Here is a 20,806-nt window from a genome sequence, read left to right on the forward strand (position 1 = left end):
CCCTCAAACATCTCCTTGCCAACCTCAACAGAACACATGACCATAACACAAGGCACAGATCACTCTTTGATGTTCCTCGTGTCCATCTCACACTATGCAAAAACTCAATGCACATAAAAGGCCCTAAAATCTGGAACTCATTACCTGTAAATATAAAAGAAACACTACCTGTTTATAAATTCAAGTCTCTTCTCAAAGATCACTTACTCACCCAAAACCAAATAAATACTGAATAACTGAACCTTATAAATTGTATATCTTAAATGTTTCTCACAATTATATCACATAAATGTTAAACCTAAAACCCAATCTAACTTTATTATTTTTTAAATACACTACCTAACAGAATACTCCATTCTACTGAATGTACAACAATGCATACAACCATATGACCTGTCTTTGTAATACTCACTTGTGCTTTATAGTAATCTGTTTACATTAATGTTTTATCACTGATTTCATCATTACTTAGTTAATCTTAAGTTAATTTTAAGCCAGCCCGTAATGCTATGTATAGTATAAGTGGCTTTGGCATGCTGCTCTTATCTGTATTTTTTGTACCTCTGTATGTGTGCTCAAATTTTTAAATAAATAAATAAATAAATAAATAAATAAATAAATAACTAAATATTGATGATAACTAACTGAATATTGATAATAAATATTGATAATAACTACCTATATATTGATAATAACTAAATATTGATGATAACTAACTAAATATTGATGATAACTAAATATTGATGATAACTAACTGAATATTGATAATAACTACCTATATATTGATAATAACTAAATATTGATGATAACTAACTAAATATTGACAATAACTAACTAAATATTGATAATAACTACCTAAATATTGACAATAACTACCTAAATATTGACAATAACTAACTAAATATTGACAATAGCTACCTAAATATTGATAATAACTACCTAAATATTGACAATAACTACCTAAATATTGACAATAACTACCTAAATATTGACAATAACTCCCTAAATATTGACAATAACTACCTAAATATTGACAATAACTCCCTAAATATTGACAATAACTACCTAAATATTGACAATAACTACCTAAATATTGACAATAACTCCCTAAATATTGATAATAACTCCCTAAATATTGACAATAACTACCTAAATATTGACAATAACTACCTAAATATTGACAATAACTACCTAAATATTGATAATAACTCCCTAAATATTGATAATAACTACCTAAATATTGACAATAACTACCTAAATATTGACAAAAACTACCTAAATATTGACAATAACTACCTAAATATTGATAATAACTCCCTAAATATTGATAATAACTACCTAAATATTGACAATAACTACCTAAATATTGACAATAACTACCTAAATATTGATAATAACTACCTAAATATTGATAATAACTACCTAAATATTAATAATAACTTCCTAAATAAGGCAGGAGAGAGTGAGTCGTCACTCGCCCTTAAAAACCCCAACAACAACAAATTTCGAAGTAACTCTCATATTTTGCAAATTTTACCCTATTTATGGCGCATTTTAGGACGTCATCTTATTTCAGGGTGTATATAAGGGTGTCCTCTCACCCAAGTGTGTCCTCTCTAGGGTGTCCTCTCGCCCTAGGGTGTCCTCTCTAGGGTGTCCTCGCCCTAGGGTGTCCTCACTCAGGTGTCCTCGCCCTAGGGTGTCCTCTCGCCCTAGGGTGTCCTCTCGCCCTAGGGTGTCCTCTCACCCTAGGGTGTCCTCTCACCCTAGGGTGTCCTCTCGCCCTAGGGTGTCCTCTCACTCGGGTGCCCTCTCGCCCTAGTGTCCTCTCACCCTAGGGTATCCTCTCACTCGGGTGTCCTCTCACCCTAGTGTCCTCTCACCCTAGGGTGCCCTCTCGCCCTAGTGTCCTCTCACCCTAGGGTGTCCTCTCACCCTAGGGTGTCCTCTCACCCTAGGGTGTCCTCACTCGGGTGTCCTCTCACCCTAGTGTCCTCTCACCCTAGGGTGTCCTCTCACCCTAGGGTGTCCTCTCACCCTAGTGTCCTCTCACCCTAGGGTGTCCTCTCACCCTAGTGTTCTCTCACCCTAGGGTGTCCTCTCACTCGGGTGTCCTCTCACCCTAGTGTCCTCTCACCCTAGGGTGTCCTCTCACCCTAGGGTGTCCTCTCTAGGGTGTCCTCTCACCCTAGTGTCCTCTCACCCTAGGGTGTCCTCTCTAGGGTGTCCTCACCCTAGGGTGTCCTTTCGCCCTAGGGTGTCCTCTCGCCCTAGGGTGTCCTCTCGCCCTAGGGTGTCCTCTCACCCTAGGGTGTCCTCTCTAGGGTGTCCTCACCCTAGGGTGTCCTTTCGCCCTAGGGTGTCCTCTCGCCCTAGGGTGTCCTCTCGCCCTAGGGTGTCCTCTCACCCTAGGGTGTCCTCTCACCCTTGGGTGTCTTACTGTGTAGGGGGACCCTTTTTAAAGGGGGATTTAGGGGGGAGATACTAGGGGGGGGAGATACTAGGGGGGGAGATACTAGGGGGGGAGATACTAGGGGGGAGATACTAGGGGGGGAGATACTAGGGGGGGAGATACTAGGGGGGGGGAGATACTAGGGGAGATACTAGGGGGTGTCAGGGATTGCTAAACTAGTGAAGAAATTTGTAATTAAATGTAATTATGTAATTTTTAAATTATTATTATTATCTTCCATGAAAATATGTTGTGTAAATTACCTTATATTGTGTAAATTATCTTATTATTTATGTGTGTATATTACCTATGTGTGTATATTGACTTCCCATATGTGTATGTTACTGGTGTGTACATATATGTATTTTACCAGGTCACGAGGCCTGGTCTGAGACTGATCCATGGGGGCGTTGACCCCCAAAACTCTCTCCAGGTATCCACGGTTTTTATATCCACGGCAGATCCTTGGAACATATCCCCCACGGGTACGGGGCTCCTACTGTCTTGTATGGGTACAGACGCTCCTTGACTTACAACGGTGTGACTTACAATATTTCTACATTACGATGGTGCGGCAGCAATTACTTTGGAGATGAACCTTAAGATAATTACCCAACATGAAGGCTGTTAGTCTGTAACTTGTATTCATTTATTGACTTGTCATTGTTGGTATTTAGTTAGTTACAGTAATTATTTGTTAATGTACTTATTCAGTGGCAGTAGTTATTTGACTCACGAAGTCGTAATGACACAACTGCCAGCAAACCATACCACAGGTGGGGTTAGAAACCGCGAACAGAGAGTCGCAAAACTCTAGACCGATGCGTTAGCCATAGTAGTTATTTGTTTACTTGTTTAGCATATCATATTCATATTGGACATACAGTACAGTGGACCCCCGGTTTACGATATTATTTCATTCCAGAAGTATGTTCAGGTGCCAGTACTGAACGAATTTGTTCCCGTAAGGAATATTGTGAATTAGATTAGTCCATTTCAGACCCCCAAACATACACATACAAACGCACTTACATAAATACACTTACATAATTGGTCGCATTGGGAGCTGATCGTAAACCGGGGGTCCACTGTAATTTCAACTTACGATATTAACAACTTATGATATTTTCAGCTTACAATATTAACAACCTGTGATGGGGTCATGGGAAGGCAACCCCATTGCAAGTGGAGCACCATAGTCATGAATTACATTCCTATAACACCATAGAAATATTTTTATCTGTGATTTCTAACATTCCAGAGTGCAGCGAGAGAGAAGATTTAACCCAGACGGGGGGATTGTCTTCCATTTCAAGTCTTGTAGGAAGCCGTGTAGGGCCGGCAAGATCTGGAAAATATGCCTCTTGCTTGTCTCTCTCAGGATTAATAAGGTAACTGCAATAAGGGACAGGGGGGGGAGGTAAAGGAGGTTTTTGTGAGTGAGGGGCTTGGACTTCCAGCAAGCGTGTGTGTGTGTGTACTCACCTATTTGTACTCACCTATTTGTGGCCCCGCTTCTTCGCTGATTGCTACTAGGTCCTCTCTCTCCCTGCCCCATGAGCTTTATCATACCTCGCCTTAAAACTATGTATGGTTCCCGCCTCCACTACTTCACTTTCTAGGCTATTCCACGGCCTGACCACTCTATGACTGAAGAAATACTTTCTAACATCCCTTTGATTCATCTGAGTCTTCAACTTCCAATTGTGACCTCTTGTGTCTGTGTCCCATCTCTGGAACATCCCATCTTTGTCCACCTTGTCTATTCCGCGCAGTATTTTATATGTCGTTATCATGTCTCCCCTGACCCTCCTGTCCTCCAGTGTCGTCAGGCCGATTTCCCTCAACCTTTCTTCGTAGGACAATCCCCGTAGCTCTGGGACTAGTCTTGTTGCAAACCTTTGCACCTTCTCTAATTTCTTGACGTGCTTGACTAGGTGTGGGTTCCAAACTGGTGCTGCGTACTCCAGTATGGGCCTGACGTAAATGGTATACAGAGTCTTAAACGAATCCTTGCTGAGGTATCGGAACGCTATCCGTAGGTTTGCCAGGCACCCGTATGCTCCAGCAGTTATCTGATTGATGTGCACCTCAGGAGATATGCTCGGTGTGTGTGTGTGTGTGTGTGTGTGTGTGTGTGTGTGTGTGTGTGTGTGTGTGTGTGTGTGTGTGTGTGTGTGTTGTGTGAGTGTGTGTGTTGTGTGTGTGTGTTGTGTGTGTGTTATGTGTGTGTGTGTGTGTGTGTGTGTGTGTGTGTGTTAGGATTGAGTGGAGGCAGCCCATCAGGGGAGGTTCCTTGATGCTGGTGAGGGGCTTTTGATCTAGGGAATTGGATCTGTGCTCCAGTTTCCTGAATTAAGCCTGAATACCTTCCACATCCCCCCACAGGCACTGTATAATCCTATGGGTTTAGCCCTTCCCCATGCTCATAATACTAACAATGAGTGGAGGCAAATGGTTTTTATGACTTGATGTGCTGTTGGAGTGCAAGTAAGGTAACATGAAGGGATCCAGGGAAACCGGTTAGTCAGACTTGAGTCCTGGAGGTGGGAAGTACAGTACCTGGACTCTGAAGGTGTGGGGATATATTACAGTTTTTTTAACTATAGTGTAGGTATGCCTCTGGCAAGACAGTGATGGAGTGAGTGATGATGAAAGTGTTTCTTCTTCATCGGGTCACCCTGCCTTGGTGGGAAACAGCCGATGTGTTAATAAAAACCATCAATAAAGTCACTGACTTTATTTTTATTGGGGTTTGGCAACTGATTCACACCCACCTCAGGAGACATTATTATAGGGGGAAGTGCTGAACCCGTAGGGGCCACAAAGCACCTAGGGACATGGGAAGTAATCAGGGTTGATCCAAGGAAGGGGAATATTAGGTCCAGTTCTCCACTGTAAACCAACACTGGCGTTCTTGACAAATTAAACATCACCGACCCTCACAGTGCCCTAGAGCAATAAGTTTGATCCCATGGGAAAGGAGGCCTCCACTCCCTTGGATCAAGAGACCCTCACCAGCATGCCTTCCCAAATTCCTCCACCAACCTTTGCAACTTCTCTTCAGAATCTCCCAAGAGATCCATCCCTGTCATTATCACAGAACAAGTGTGACAACTTTCACTCTTGTATAAGATTCATTATCTTCTAATTCACACAGGCTTAAAAACTTAATAATAATAATCATAATTAATAATAATAATGATAATATTGGCAGACGATGAACCATCCCCCCAATGAAAAGCAGGGGTGTCACTAGCACGTTAAGAGACCATACAATAAGTGTCAGGGGCCCGAGACTGTTCAACTGCCTCCCAGCACACATAAGGGGGATTACCAACAGACCCCTGGCAGTCTTCAAGCTGGCACTGGACAAGCACCTAAAGTCAGTTCCTGATCAGCCGGGCTGTGGCTCGTACGTTGGTTTGCGTGCAGCCAGCAGCAACAGCCTGGTTGATCAGGCGCTGATCCACCAGGAGGCCTGGTCACAGACCGGGCCGCAGGGGCGTTGACCCCCGAAACTCTCTCCAGGTAAACTCCAGGTAAACAATATTTGTACAGTGACGGGTGACATTTAGTTATACGTCCAGAAAGCCCATAGTTATTTAGAGTATTTTCTTGATGGGAGAGAAAGCAATACGAAGTGTTTCCTTAGATGATGTTTGAAGTCTCACCCTACATTTGAAGTCTCACCCTACATTTGAAGTCTCACCCTACATTTGAAGTCTCACCCTAAATTTGAAGTCTCACCCTAAATTTGAAGTCTCACCCTACATTTGAAGTCTCACCCTACATTTGAAGTCTCACCCTACATTTGAAGTCTCACCCTACATTTGAAGTCTCACCCTACATTTGAAGTCTCACCCTAAATTTGAAGTCTCACCCTAAATTTGAAGTCTCACCCTAAATTTGAAGTCTCACCCTAAATTTGAAGTCTCACCCTAAATTTGAAGTCTCACCCTACATTTGAAGTCTCACCCTACATTTGAAGTCTCACCCTACACTGATACGCTTATGTTTAATAATAATCAGAGAGAGACAGGTTTACTTCTGCCTTGTCGCTTCCTAATTTTTTTGAGGTAGCAAGTGTGTTGAAAAAATAAACACATCGGTTGTTTCTCACCCAGGCAGGATGACTGAAAGAAGAAAAAAACGCTTTCATCATTATTTGCTCCGTCACTGTTTTGCCAGAGGTATACCAACACTACAGTTCAAGAACCGCAACAATAACACCCCTCCTAAAGAGTGCAGGCACTGTACTTTCCACCTCCAGGACTCAAGTCCAGCTAACCAGTTTCCCTGAATGCCTTCATGTTACCTTACACTCCAACAGTACATCAAGTCATAAAAACCATTTGTCTCCACTCGCTCCTATCTAACACTCACACGTGCTTGCTGGAAGTCCAAGCCCCTCGCACACAAAACCTCCTTTACCAACCCCTATCCCTGCTTCCTTCTGCTATAGATTTATATGCCTTCCATGTCACTGTATTTTGTTAGATCATCTCTAAATGTCTGGACCACCTCAACAAACCTTTCTCAACCCTCTAGATAATACCTTTAGAAACCCTGCACCTCCTTCTAATGGAAATATAAACACATAAGCAGTATAATGTGATCCTTTATTGCCAATAAAGGATCACATTATGTTAGGGGTGTTAATGTTGCAGTTTAAAAACTGTAGTGTAAAGCACCCTTCTGGCAAGACAGTGATGGAGTGAATGATGGTGAAAGCTTTTCTTTTTCGGGCCACCCTGCCTTGGTGGGAATCGGTCAGTGTGTTAATTAATAAATAATAATAAATTACACTGTTTACGTGTTTATATTTCCACTGTGTCGGTATTTTATACCATTTATTTCCACCTTCTAATATCCAAACTACAGACTCTCTGCATTATATTCACACCACACATTGCCCTCAGACATGACATCTCCACTGCCTCCAGCCTCCTCCACTCCACTGCCTCCAGCTTCCTCCACCCCACTGGCTCCAGCTTCCTCCACTCCACTGCCTCCTGCTTCCTCCACTCCACTGCCTCCAACCTCCTCCACTCCACTGCCTCCAACCTCCTCCACTCCACTGCCTCCAGCTTCCTCCACCCCACTGCCTCCAACCTCCTCCACCCCACTGCCTTCAACCTCCTCCACTCCACTGCCTCCAGCCTCCTCCACCCCACTGCCTCCAACCTCCTCCACTCCACTGCCTTCAACCTCCTCCACTCCACTGCCTCCAGCCTCCTCCACCCCACTGCCTCCAACCTCCTCCACTCCACTGCCTTCAACCTCCTCCACTCCACTGCCTCCAGCCTCCTCCACTCCACTGCCTCCAGCCTCCTCCACTCCACTGCCTCCAGCCTCCTCCACTCCACTGCCTCCAACCTCCTCCACTCCACTGCCTCCAACCTCCTCCACTCCACTGCCTCCAACCTCCTCCACTCCACTGCCTCCAGCTTCCTCCACTCCACTGCCTCCAACCTCCTCCACTCCACTGCCTTCAGCTTCCTCCACTCCACTGCCTCCAGCCTCCTCCTCCACCACTGCCTCCAGCCTCCTCCACCACTGCTTCCAGCCTCCTGCACTACTACCTCCAGCCTCCTGCACTACTACCTCCAGCCTCCTCCACCACTACCTCCAGCCTCCTCCACCACTACCTCTGGCCTCCTCTACCACTGCCTCCAGCCTTCTCCTTGTTACAACATTCACCACCCATGCTTCACACCCATATAAGAGCCTTGGTATAACTATACTCTCATACATTCCCATCTTTGCTCCCATGGATAAAGCTCTGTATCTCCACAGACTCCTCAGTGCATCACTCACCTTTTTCCCCTCATTACTTCTATGATTCACATAGTCTTTCGTAGATCCATCTGCTGATAAGCATGTTAAAAAAATGACAAAATATCGTAGATGCTCTACGTTAATGTGATATTTCTTCACTTTTGGAAATTCCCTCTCCCCCCCTTTTTTTTTTAAATAAACTTTTATGTGTGTATGATACTTTTTTCAGTATATTTGCTGTAAAGTATTTTTTTCAGTAATTTTCCTACTGTACTGGTATTTTAAAAAAGGTTATCAGAGTATTTTGTCATGTGATTTTATTTTTTTGTGTAAAATTATTAAAAAATTTTGCCATTTAAATTTTTCTTCATAGGACGTGAGAAAATTTGCAGTTAGGACATTCACCAAAGTAACAAAATACGATGAATGTTTTGGTGAAAGTCAGTCACCATTGTGACCGATTGTATTTTATGACTTTAATAAATGGACTCGGAAATTGTAAGTTTTTTCACCTGCTATGAAGTAGTATTCTTTAAGGTCTTTTAGTATTAATTTCAATACATTTTGCAGGAAGAGTTGTGCAGAGAGGAACTTGTGAAGTATGAAGGTACTTGCGTTACAGAAGCTGTCGTGGGATGTCGTCATTGAGTGGTTGCACTCGTTCCAGCTGGAAGACAAGGCTAAGGTCCTCGCAGTGTATCAGTACCTGTTGCCAGCTGCCCCACTCTTGGCAAAGTTGGCCGCTTCCTGCCAGTACTACGATAACCCTCACCTCACCCAGCTCTTTCTACCGATCCTAGTACTCAAGGGGAAAATCCACGTCACTACTTACAACATTAAACAGGTTCTGAGCTACTGGGAGGATTCCCTACATAACAGTGGTGTGTCTCATATTACTCACCTCAAGGTGGAAGATATTACCAGTCAACAGTACTTATCATTCCTGCCTTTATTGGGGCACTTAACCAACCTACAAGTGTTGGTTATTGGATCTTTTGTGGGAGATGACCTCCTAGCTGTTTTAGGAATGAACTGTCACCATCTGGTGATTTTCGATGTCCGGGAGGAGGATATGGGAAATCTTATTACTGACGTGGGGCTGGCTTTTCTGGCTCACTGCAGGAAGCTGAGGCGGGTGTACTTCTCGGAATTTGCCGACGAATACGATTGCAGTGATGAACAGTTGAGGTTTACGGGAAAGGGAGTGTCCCTGTTGCTCTTGTTACCAGAGATAGAGCACATTCAGTGTTCTGAGTATATTCTGCGGGACGCTCTGCACTTCCTCTATCAAGCCACCTACAATAAGCAGACTATTGCTGTCCAACACTTGATGCTTGATCACGAAGAGGTTACTGTCAACACTCTGCAGACACTGCCAATTCTCTGCCCTAAGTTGGAAGTGCTGGCACTGCGCTCAGACCCAGGTAACGAAACAACCATTGGAAGGTCGCTTAAACTGCTCCCGCATTTGAAAATGCTCATCATGACAGTGGGAAGCGTGTGCAGGTTTCAAGATTTGATGTTCTCTAGCTATGGACCCCAGTTGACATTCCTGTACCTTACCAGTTACCTTCTGGAGAGTCAGGACTTGATAATTCTCAGCCAATCCTGTACTCAACTCAAAACGTTCGTTTTGAAGATGCACAGCTTTGGTTTTGATATATCCAATTCCAACAGTATAGATTCTTTATTCCCAACAGTTGAAAAGTTGGAACTCATGCAAAACATTTCTGTTCGGCTCTTCAAGATTTTAAACGCTAAAATGAAAAATTTGCAAGAGGTTCACTGCATGTGGGCTACAATATACAACTTGAATGAAGCCTTGGAGGTGGTAATTGAAGGTGGTGGCTGGAGAAACGTACAATTACTTGTGCTTCCAGTGTCTTGTGAAATCAAACTCCAGACTGCACAGATGGTCGCCACTGCTCTTCCGAACCTCAAAAGTTTGGCCGTCAGTGTGCACCAGCCCGATGAACGCAAATTCTGGAACTTTGTCGAAAAGAATTTTCCCAACCTGGAGCGCATCAACCTCTATCCCGTATTGCCGCCCAGCTCAACTGGAATATTCTCACAGGATCCCTGGAACTCATCTTGGGTTGATAATATCGGCAAGAGGAGCTGAAGGCGTTCTTGTATGTTCAGATTCAAAACTCATTTTATACATAATATACAATGTGTGATTTACATATTATAAAGTATTGCTAAGCACAAAGAACTCCATGGGGAATTTGGAACAGAATTCTTCCTTTGTAAGCCATGCGTGTTGTAAGAGGCGACTAAAATGGCAGGAGCAATGGGCTAGAAATCCCTTCTCCTGTATACATTACTAAATTTAAAGAGAGAAACTTTAGTTTTCCTTTTTGGGTCACCCTGCCTTGGTGGGATATGGCCAGTTTGTTACAAAAAAAAAAAAAAGCCACTAACATGGCTGAGCATTTCAGGTAGACTAATATTACTGCTTATACATTAAAACTAGACAGGTTATGGAGGAGCAAATTTTAATTTTTCATTATTGTACATTATTACCTTGTCTTCAATACTGTATACAGTACAGCTCCTCTATATATTGTGATTTTTTTGTAAATATAATATGTAAAAGGAGAAACTTTTGTTTTTCCTTTTGGGCCGCCCCGCCTCGGTGGGCCACCCCGCCTCGGTGGGCCACCCCGCCTCGGTGGGATACGGCCGGTGTGTTGAAAGAAAGGAAAGAATAATAATAATGATAATTTCATCACGATACAATGTTTGTATGGGGACGGGTGACATATAGTTGTACATACATAAAGCCCATACTTATTCACAGCATTTTGGGCAAACGTAAGCCTAACTTCAGACTACAATGACAATAACTAATTGCTTATATTTAAAAACATTAAGGGCTGATAAACAGTAAATTTAGAAGTTACAAGGAGAACAAACAAGCAGACAGTTATTATAGAATTATGGTTACAAGTAATGAGAATAAGAATGTATTGTTCCTCACTTGTTTGTGATTGAGACAATTGTTTAGCATATTTAATACATTTAAAGTATTTACCCCGTAAACGGTCCAAACGTATATACAGTGGACCCCCGCTTTACGATCACCTCCTAATGCGACCAATTATGTAAGTGTATTTATGTAAGTACGTTTGTATGTGTATGTTTGGGGGTCTGAAATGGACTAATCTACTTCACAATATTCCTTATGGGAACAAATTCGGTCAGTACTGGCACCTGAACATACTTCTGGAGTGAAAAAATATCGTAAACCGGGGGTCCACTTTATACGTTTTTTCAACATTTGAAAGTACAGTGGACCCCCGGTTAACGATATTTTTTCACTCCAGAAGTATGTTCAGGTGCCAGTACTGACCGAATTTGTTCCCATAAGGAATATTGTGAAGTAGATTAGTCCATTTCAGACCCCCAAACATACACGTACAAACGCACTTACATAAATACACTTACATAATTGGTCACATTCGGAGGTAATCGTTATGCGCGGGTCCACTGTATGTAAAAAAAAAGTAGATTTTTTTTTTTTTTACATTTGAAAACGTGTAAAAAACTTTGATCTCCGTTTTTTGTTGTATTTGAAAATATGTAAAAAAAAACGTAGATCTACTTTTGTAGCACTACACATGTGAACGTAGATCTGCTTGGACCGTTTACGGGTTAATTGTTTGTTAGGATATATTACGAAAAGGAGATGTTTTCTGCAGTAGTATTGAGGACACTGGCAGATACTGAGTCTCTGGAGATTTCTAGCAGAGAGTTCCAGATTTTTGGGTCCTTTATGCACATTGAGTTTTTACATATGTTAAGTCAGACACTGGGTACGTCATAGAGATTTTTATTTCTAGTACAGTGGACCCCCGGTTTACGATATTTTTTCATTCCGAATTTGTTCCCATAAGGAATATTGTGAATTAGATTAGTCTATTTCAGACCCCCAAACATACACGTACAAGCGCACTTACATAAATACACTTACATAATTCGTCGCATTGGGAGGTGATCGTAAAGCGGGGGTCCACTGTACTATGTCTATGGGTTCTGTTGCAACTGTCAGGGAAGCACTTCAGGTCAGGATTAATATTAGAATTTATTGTTCTGTAAATGAAGGTTGCACGGTAGAAGAGTGAATGTTTGATATAGTAAGTAGATTTAGGTCTTTGAAGAGTGGGGGCGTGTGTTGTCTAGCAGTGGACTGTGTGATTACTCGTACTGTAGCGTCTTGTTGAGTTATTAATGGCTTAATTTGCTGTTGTAGATCTCCAGGTACATTCAGCATAGGTGAAGTAATGGTAGATCACTTGGCATGCTGCTCTTACCTGTATTTTTTGTACCTCTGTTTGTATGCTTAAATTACTAAATAAATAAATAGTACATGTATAGTGTAAGTAGTGCTGTTTGTGGTATATAATAATGTATGTTTGAAAGGATGTCAGCTGTTTTGGACACTTTTTTTGTTATGTGGTGGATATTGGTGTTGAATTTCAAGTTGTTGTCAAGGTGCAGAGCCAGAAATTTTTCCTGGTTATGTTTAGCAATAAGAGTACAGTGGACCCCCACTTTATGATCACCTCCCAATGCGACTAATTATGTAAGTGTATTTATGTAAGTGCATTTGTAAGTGTATGTTTGGGGGTCTGAAATGGACTAATCTGATTCACAATATTCCTTATGGGAACAAATTCGTTCAGTACTGGCACCTGAACGTACTTCTGGAATGAAATAATATCGTAAACCGGGGGTCCACTGTATTGTTAATCACAGTGTTTAGTTGGACATCACTTGCTGTGTTCACAAACATAATATAGAAGGTTTGTCACTGTTAAGTGTAAGTTTATTGGTAGTCATCCAGGCTGGTATTTTCATGAGCTCTTCATAAACAATGTTGTTGAGTGATGCTAGATTTGGGTGGGAGATGACGAAAGATGGGTCATCAGCAAATAGAATAGGTCTAAGGTGTGATACATTTGGAAGGTCATTGATGTATAAAAGGAGAAGCAGAGGGCCAAGGACGCTTTCCTGTGGAACGCCAATGTTCAGAGGTCTTGTTGAGGAGGTTGTGTCTTTAATAGAGACGTATTGCTGTCTATTATTAAGGTAAGACTTTATACACCTACCATCCGACTTACGACCGAGTTCGGTTCCGAGAAACCGGTCGTAAGTCGAAATGGTTGTAAGTCGAACTTTACTACTGAATATCAGCAAAACATTTTTGTAATGACTTTATTTTATTGTTTTATTTTGGTATTTCATGTTTTACTTTACTTTTTATGTTGTTAGTACTGTGTTTTATACTGTAAGGTTTAGGATAAACACTGTGTACAACACAAATACTGGTTTATTTCCCAGAAATTTGGCATAAAAAATACGGTCGTAAGTCGAGTGGTTGTAAGTCAGATGGTAGGTGTATATGCAAGTGCATGGCCTCTGATACCATAATGATCAACTTTATGAAGTAGGATACTGTGATCTGCTGTATCAAAATCTTTCCTTGGTTGACAAAGAGGCCTAGTCAATATTCATTATTTTCAAGAGCTATGTAAAGGAAGTCTATTATTTTTATGATTGCATCATTTGTGTTTTTGTTTGATCTGAAGCCGAACTGGCAGAAGTTGAGAATATTTTGTGATGTTATAAAGGAGTATATCTTGCGTATTAGTTTTTCAAATTTTTTAGATATCATTGGTAAGTTTGATATTGGCCTATAATTACTTACATCAGTTGGGTCTCCACCTTTGTGTGTTGGTGTAACTCTTGCCGTCTTGACTAATGTCAGCAAAGTGCTGGTTTCTAGTGATTTCTTAAAAAGTAATGTGGTGGTGGGCGAGAGGACATACCTGGAGTGTACCTGGAGGGTGTTTTGGGGGTCAACGCTTTCATGGCCCAGTCCATGACCAGGCTTTGTGGTGGATCAGGACCTGATCAATCAAGCTGTTATTGCTGGCTGCATGTAAACCAAAGTAGGAACCACAGCCCAGCTTGTCAGGTACCGACTTTAGGTGTCGAGCTCGTAACATAGATGTACATGAGCGACACTGGCGTCAATGATGTAGAGAGAAAGTGAAAGGGGTTAACCAGTGTGGGGTAGTAATAAGACCATTTTGCAGTTTTTTAAACGGAGTCCCACATTTCTGCTTTATGTATATGATGGCATTTTGCTTGTATGGGTTAGCCCTTGGCCCCTTGATGAGTTTGTGTATTCACTCATCTGTATTCACTCCATTAATACCGAAAATATATTTCAGATTGGAAACTGCTGGAGAACATGGTGACCTTTGTGTGTGACTCGTGTGGAGCATGTCTGAAGAAGAACCAAATGGATACTCGCTGGAATAGAAGATGCTTCAATAGAACCGTCTCACGTATGGACTGTGGCAAAACATTTAGGTTAGTAGTGTTAATTTTTTGCTCTATACACAAAATATGCTAATCATACATGGGATGTTTAATGTTTATTTTAATAATGTTAAACAAGTATTTTGTTTACAGCTTTTAATGTGGTGTAGCATCGCTAAGCTATCTTAAGTATGTATAAGTGCTGTATTTCGTGGCTTTTAAGATGCGGCTTATAAAATGTAGCTTATAAGACACGCTGCTTATAAGACTTGTTTAGTTTTAATGGCTCAGCATTGATCGTAACTTGGAGAGCTGCAACCCACGTCACACCCCAAACTTATAGCTCCCGTCACTGACCTTCAGTTTATAGGACGCAGGCTGGTTTTTGGAGACATTTTATAGAAAAAAAAATATGTCTTATAAGCCGCAAAATACGGTAATTATTTTGGGTATACAGTGGACCCCCGGTTAACGATATTTTTTCATTCCAGAAGTATGCTCAGATGCCAGTACTGACCGAATTTGTTCCCATAAGGAATATTGTGACGTAGATTAGTCCATTTCAGACCCCCAAACATACACGTACAAATGCACTTACATAAATACACTTACATAATTGGTCGCATTGGGAGCTGATCGTTATGCGGGGGTCCACTGTATTGCCGAGTGACATTTTCATCTTATAGTAGTTAAAATGTTGTTGTTCAGTTTTACATTTTATGTTTATGATATATGATATATGATATATGATATATGATATATTGTATTGCATCTGTTTACAACTTTTAGATGCTAGGCAGCTAACAAGTGATCATAACTCATCCTACACCACAAGAATAGAGGTAATCCAAGCTATTATCTTAATTTCAAGATGCCTATAATATCCTTAAAATTTTGAAATAGAAATGAAACCTAGAATCAACATGTACGTGTATTGTTTTCTTGCGAGAATTTATACGCTATATAATACGTTTGTATATGCTTCATAGTGCTATGCTTTCCAGCCTTATTATGTTGGCCCTTTATTATAAATGCCATTATTCCATTGACTGGGTGTTTAGAAGGGTCAGTTGTCCAGAAAATTAGTACAGTATAAGCAGTAATCTGGTAAATGGTCAGCTCTTTAAATTTCCTGATACAGTGGACCCCCGGTTAACGAACTTTTTTCACTCCAGAAGTATGTTCAGGTGCCAGTACTGACCGAATTTGTTCCCATAAGGAATACAGTGGACCCCCGGTTAACGATATTTTTTCACTCCAGAAGTATGTTCAGGTGCCAGTACTGACCGAATTTGTTCCCTTAAGGAATATTGTGAAGTAGATTAGTCCATTTCAGACCCCCAAACATACACGTACAAACGCACTTACATAAATACACTTACATAATTGGTCGCATTTGGAGGTGATCGTTAAGCGGGGGTCCATTGTACTTTTAACCCATAAACGGTCCCAGCAGATCTACGTTCACATGTGTAGAGCTACAAAAGTAGATCTACGTTTTTTTTACATATTTTCAAATATAACAAAAAAAAAAGTAGATCAAAGTTTTTTTTACACATTTTCAAATGTAAAAAAACAAAAAAAAGATCTACTTTTTTACATACTTTCAAATGTTGAAAAAACGTATATATACGTTTGGACCGTTTACGGGTTAAATAACTGAGTCTTTTGTCTATGTCCATGTTAGTACATTGTACTTAGAAAGTGCAGATATCCAACATTATTTGTCAAACAAATCTTGTACTGTGTTTATTGTTTAGATACAGTGTTTATCTGTACTGCTGTGGTACCGCTACATGTATATTAGTAATGATAAGTACAATAATAATAATACAGTGGACCCCCGCATAACGATCAGCTCCCAATGCGACCAATTATGTAAGTGTATTTATGTAAGTGCGTTTGTACGTGTATGTTTGGGGGTCTGAAATGGACTAATCTACTTCACAATATTCCTTATGGGAACAAATTCGGTCAGTACTGGCACCTGAACATACTGCTGGAGTGAAAAAATATCGTTAACCGGGGGTCCACTGTATAATATCTTTATTTACTTCAAGTACATGTACAAGGTATACAGACCATAGTTGACATCAGTGACATACTGCTATATAGAAAGTACCTTGTTATGCTGAGTATTTCCTGCAAATCAGGTCCTTGTCTCAGGATGTGAACCACACCAGTTCACTAACACCCAGGATGTGACCCACACCAGTTCACTAACACCCAGGATGTGAACCACACTAGTTCACTAACACCCAGGATGTGAACCACACTAGTTCACTAACACCCAGGATGTGACCCACACCAGTTCACTAACACCCAGGATGTGAACCACACCAGTTCACTAACACCCAGGATGTGAACCACACCAGTTCACTAACACTCAGGATGTGACCCACACCAGTTCACTAACACTCAGGATTTGAACCACACCAGTTCACTAACACTCAGGATGTGACCCACACCAGTTCACTAACACCCAGGATGTGACCCACACCAGTTCACTAACACCCAGGATGTGAACCACACCAGTTCACTAACACCCAGGATGTGAACCACACCAGTTCACTAACACCCAGGATGTGAACCTCACCAGTTCACTAACACCCAGGATGTGAACCACACCAGTTCACTAACACCCAGGATGTGACCCACACCAGTTCACTAACACCCAGGATGTGACCCACACCAGTCCACTAACACCCAGGATGTGACCCACACCAGTTCACTAACACCCAGGATGTGAACCACACCAGTTCACTAACACCCAGGATGTGACCCACACCAGTTCACTAACACCCAGGATGTGACCCACACCAGTTCACTAACACCCAGGATGTGACCCACACCAGTCCACTAACACCCAGGATGTGACCCACACCAGTCCACTAACACCCAGCATGTGACCCACACCAGTCCACTAACACCCAGGATGTGACCCACACCAGTCCACTAACACCCAGGATGTGACCCACACCAGTTCACTAACACCCAGGATGTGAACCACACCAGTTCACTAACACCCAGGATGTGACCCACACCAGTTCACTAACACCCAGGATGTGACCCACACCAGTTCACTAACACCCAGGATGTGACCCACACCAGTCCACTAACACCCAGGATGTGACCCACACCAGTCCACTAACACCCAGCATGTGACCCACACCAGTCCACTAACACCCAGGATGTGACCCACACCAGTTCACTAACACCCAGGATGTGACCCACACCAGTTCACTAACACCCAGGATGTGACCCACACCAGTTCACTAACACCCAGGATGTGAACCACACCAGTTCACTAACACCCAGGATGTGACCCACACCAGTTCACTAACACCCAGGATGTGACCCACACCAGTTCACTAACACCCAGGATGTGACCCACACCAGTCCACTAACACCCAGGATGCCACCCACACCAGTTCACTAACACCCAGGTACTCATTTTACTGATGGGTTAACATAGACAACTGGTGTGAAGAAACATGCCCAATGTTTCTACCCACGCTGAGAATCGAATGCAGACCCATGTGAAGCGAGAGGTTTAGTGACCAGCCCACAGGGCACCGTGGGGATGTGTTGTTATATGTTAAAAAAAAGGGAGACTGTATGATGGTAGTAACATATTTGTAAAGTGTGAAGCATAAGTGGAGGCCGGTGGTAGTGGAAATGTTATGTCTGAGATCAGTGTGTAATGTGAATACAGTGGACCCCCGGTTTACGATATTATTTCATTCCAGAAGTATGTTCAGGTGCCATTACTGACCGAATTTGTTCCCATAAGGAATATTGTGAATTAGATTAGTCCATTTCAGACCCCCAAACATACACGTACAAACACACTTACATAAATACACTTACATAATTGGTCGCATTGGGAGGTGATCATAAAGTGGGGGTCCACTGTATTGTACTGAGAATAAATTAGGAGATTAGAAGACTTGTGGTAGTATACAAGGTATAATTCAAAGAGCATAGAAAGGGTTGTTAAGAAAGTTTGGTCATTTAAGATGATGTGTGAAGGGATTTAGGGAAACTGGTTGGCCAGAATAGAGTTTTGGGAGTGATTACAGAGCCTGTACTCTGAAAGATGGGTGGGAATGGTGATGTCTGCATATTTGTGGCAAAGCAGCTTTTGAGTGAACGATGGGCTCTGGTGGCCTGGTGGCTAAACCTCCCGCTTCACACACGGAGGGCCCGGGTTCGATTCCCAGCCAGGGTAGAAACATTGGGCATCTTTCTTTACACCAGTTGTCTATGTTCCCTATCAGTAAAATGGGTACCTGGGGGTTAGTGGGCTGGTGTGGGTCGCATCCTGGGACAAAATGACCTAATTTGTAGGAAATGTTCAGCATAATAAGTGACTTTCTATATAGTAGTATGTCATAGATGTCAGCCATGGTCTGTATACTTTATACATGTTTTTTTTTTTTTTCAACAAGTCGGCCGTCTCCCTCCGAGGCAGGGTGACCCAAAAAAGAAAGAAAATCCCCAAAAAGAAAATACTTTCATCATCATTCAACACTTTCACCACACTCACACATTATCACTGTTTTTGCAGAGGTGCTCAGAATACAACAGTTTAGAAGCATATACGTATAAAGATACACAACATTTACATGTACTTGTAGTAAATAAAGATACGTATTAATATGTTTCCTGTTTTGACTCTTCCTATCTTGGTGGGAAATGACCGATGTTGTGAAAAAGAATTAGTCAGCAAATTTTTGCCATTGTCTTCATTTAAAATGTCATATATTTATGCCCATAGGGGACAGGAGTATGCAAGTCATTTGAAAGGTATAACTGAAGCTGAGAAATGTGGTGGGAGCCGGTATATGGCCAAAGAGATGAAGGACAAGAAGAAACAAGAAACCTGGATAGCAAAAGTCAGAGAGAAAGTGACCAAAACTCACAACATGGAGCCACATCTGAAGGAACTCCTCGACCATATCACTACCTTTAACCCTTAAACTGTCCAAACGTAGATCTACGTTTGCGCACGTAGCGCTCCGACATTAATTTTCTCCATAAGAAACAATGTAAAAAAAACATAGATCTACGTTTGGAGTGCTACGCGAGCAAACGTAGATCTACGTTTGGACAGTTTAAGGGTCAAAATATTCCTCACAAGAAGCCAGAATTCAGGGTAAGAAACGGACGAAAGTCTTTCCATTATAAACCCTGGACGGAGTATTCCTGAAGGGTGTTTCGGGGGTCAGCGCCCCAGTTGCCTGGTCCATGACCAGCCCTACAGTATTTCTATAGATAACTCCTAAACACTCATCAGCATGGTCAAAGTCCCACTTGTACAAGACAATATGTATGAGAAATGACTCACAAAATCATATAACACAATTGTAAACAAACCATGGTACAGGTGGGGGTTAGAATCCATGGCAAGTGAGTCATATAACTACAGGCCAGTGTGTAAGCAACTAGGCCAGCTGGCTATAGTAAGTTTCATCCAGCTAGGGAGGTTAGCATGGCCCACCACTGTAACCACAAATAAGGAATAAATTTATTGTGTATATACACTGTTAAATACATTTTGGTTTAGATTTACCATCTTTATACATGTAGTTTGAAAACAAAGAAAGATGGAGATGAATGGTACAAAATACAAACACAATGGAAAAGTAGACATAAATACAGTGGACCCCCGCTTTACGATCAGCTTCCAATGCGACCAATTATGTAAGTGTATTTATGTAAGTGCTTTTGTTCGTCTATTTTTGGGGGTCTGAAATGGACTAATCTAATTCACAATGTTCCTTATGGGAACAAATTCGTTTGGTAACGGCACCTGAACATACTTCTGGAATGAAATTATATCGTAAGGCGGGGGTCCACTGTACAGTCACAACCAGATCTGTTTAAAACTGACAGGTTGAAGATTGAGACACTTATGCAACATATGGGAATCTTTATTAAAGAAATGCTTTGCCACACAGTGGCTTCATCAGTCCAATACAAAGTAGAAAGGTGTAAGGAGTTTGAGGTAATCAATCCCTCAGCCTGGAGTCGAGTGATGGACTGAACACATCGACTCCAGGCTAAGGGACTGATTACTTCAAACTCCTCCTCTCCTTACATCTTTCTGCTTTGTATCAGACTGATGAAGCCACTGTGTGGTTTATCTGGAGTTTATCTGGAGAGAGTTCCGGGGGTCAACGCCCCCGCGGCCCGGTCTGTGACCAGGCCTCCTTAGGTCAGTGTCCCAGGATGCGA

The 20,806-nt window shown here is 41.9% G+C and overlaps 1 protein-coding gene across 2 annotated transcripts; it reads left to right on the forward strand.

The window, feature by feature from the left end:
- Positions 1-1,462: 1,462 nt before the first annotated feature.
- LOC138851003 (uncharacterized) lies at positions 1,463-20,122 on the forward strand. Of its 2 annotated transcripts, none has more exons than XR_011391409.1 (5): positions 1,463-1,510; positions 3,714-3,843; positions 8,804-10,365; positions 14,476-14,617; positions 19,347-19,385. XR_011391409.1 is itself a non-coding variant. In XM_070081276.1 (5 exons), the coding sequence occupies exons 3-5, from the start codon at positions 8,835-8,837 to the stop codon at positions 19,546-19,548; spliced, it is 1,167 nt and encodes a 388-aa protein (XP_069937377.1). In that variant the 5' UTR covers positions 1,463-1,510; positions 3,714-3,843; positions 8,804-8,834; the 3' UTR covers positions 19,549-20,122. The 2 variants fall into 2 exon arrangements, 1 of the variants encoding a protein (XP_069937377.1); XM_070081276.1 differs by having other exon boundaries at positions 8,804-9,657; positions 19,347-20,122.
- Positions 20,123-20,806: the final 684 nt, after the last annotated feature.

This window comes from Cherax quadricarinatus, unplaced genomic scaffold (genome assembly GCF_038502225.1).
Source record: "Cherax quadricarinatus isolate ZL_2023a unplaced genomic scaffold, ASM3850222v1 Contig2157, whole genome shotgun sequence".
Lineage (NCBI taxonomy): Eukaryota > Metazoa > Arthropoda > Malacostraca > Decapoda > Parastacidae > Cherax > Cherax quadricarinatus.

What these genes read in the sequence shown, in the direction of transcription:
- LOC138851003 (XM_070081276.1), top strand. Translation starts at nt 8,835, where the DNA reads ATGAAGGTACTTGCGTTACAGAAGCTGTCGTGGGATGTCGTCATTGAG. An exon ending in GGCACTGCGCTCAGACCCAG is followed by an intron (nt 9,658 to 14,475) that starts GTAACGAAACAA and finishes AATATATTTCAG; the next exon opens with ATTGGAAACTGCTGGAGAAC. An exon ending in GACTGTGGCAAAACATTTAG is followed by an intron (nt 14,618 to 19,346) that starts GTTAGTAGTGTT and finishes TTATGCCCATAG; the next exon opens with GGGACAGGAGTATGCAAGTC.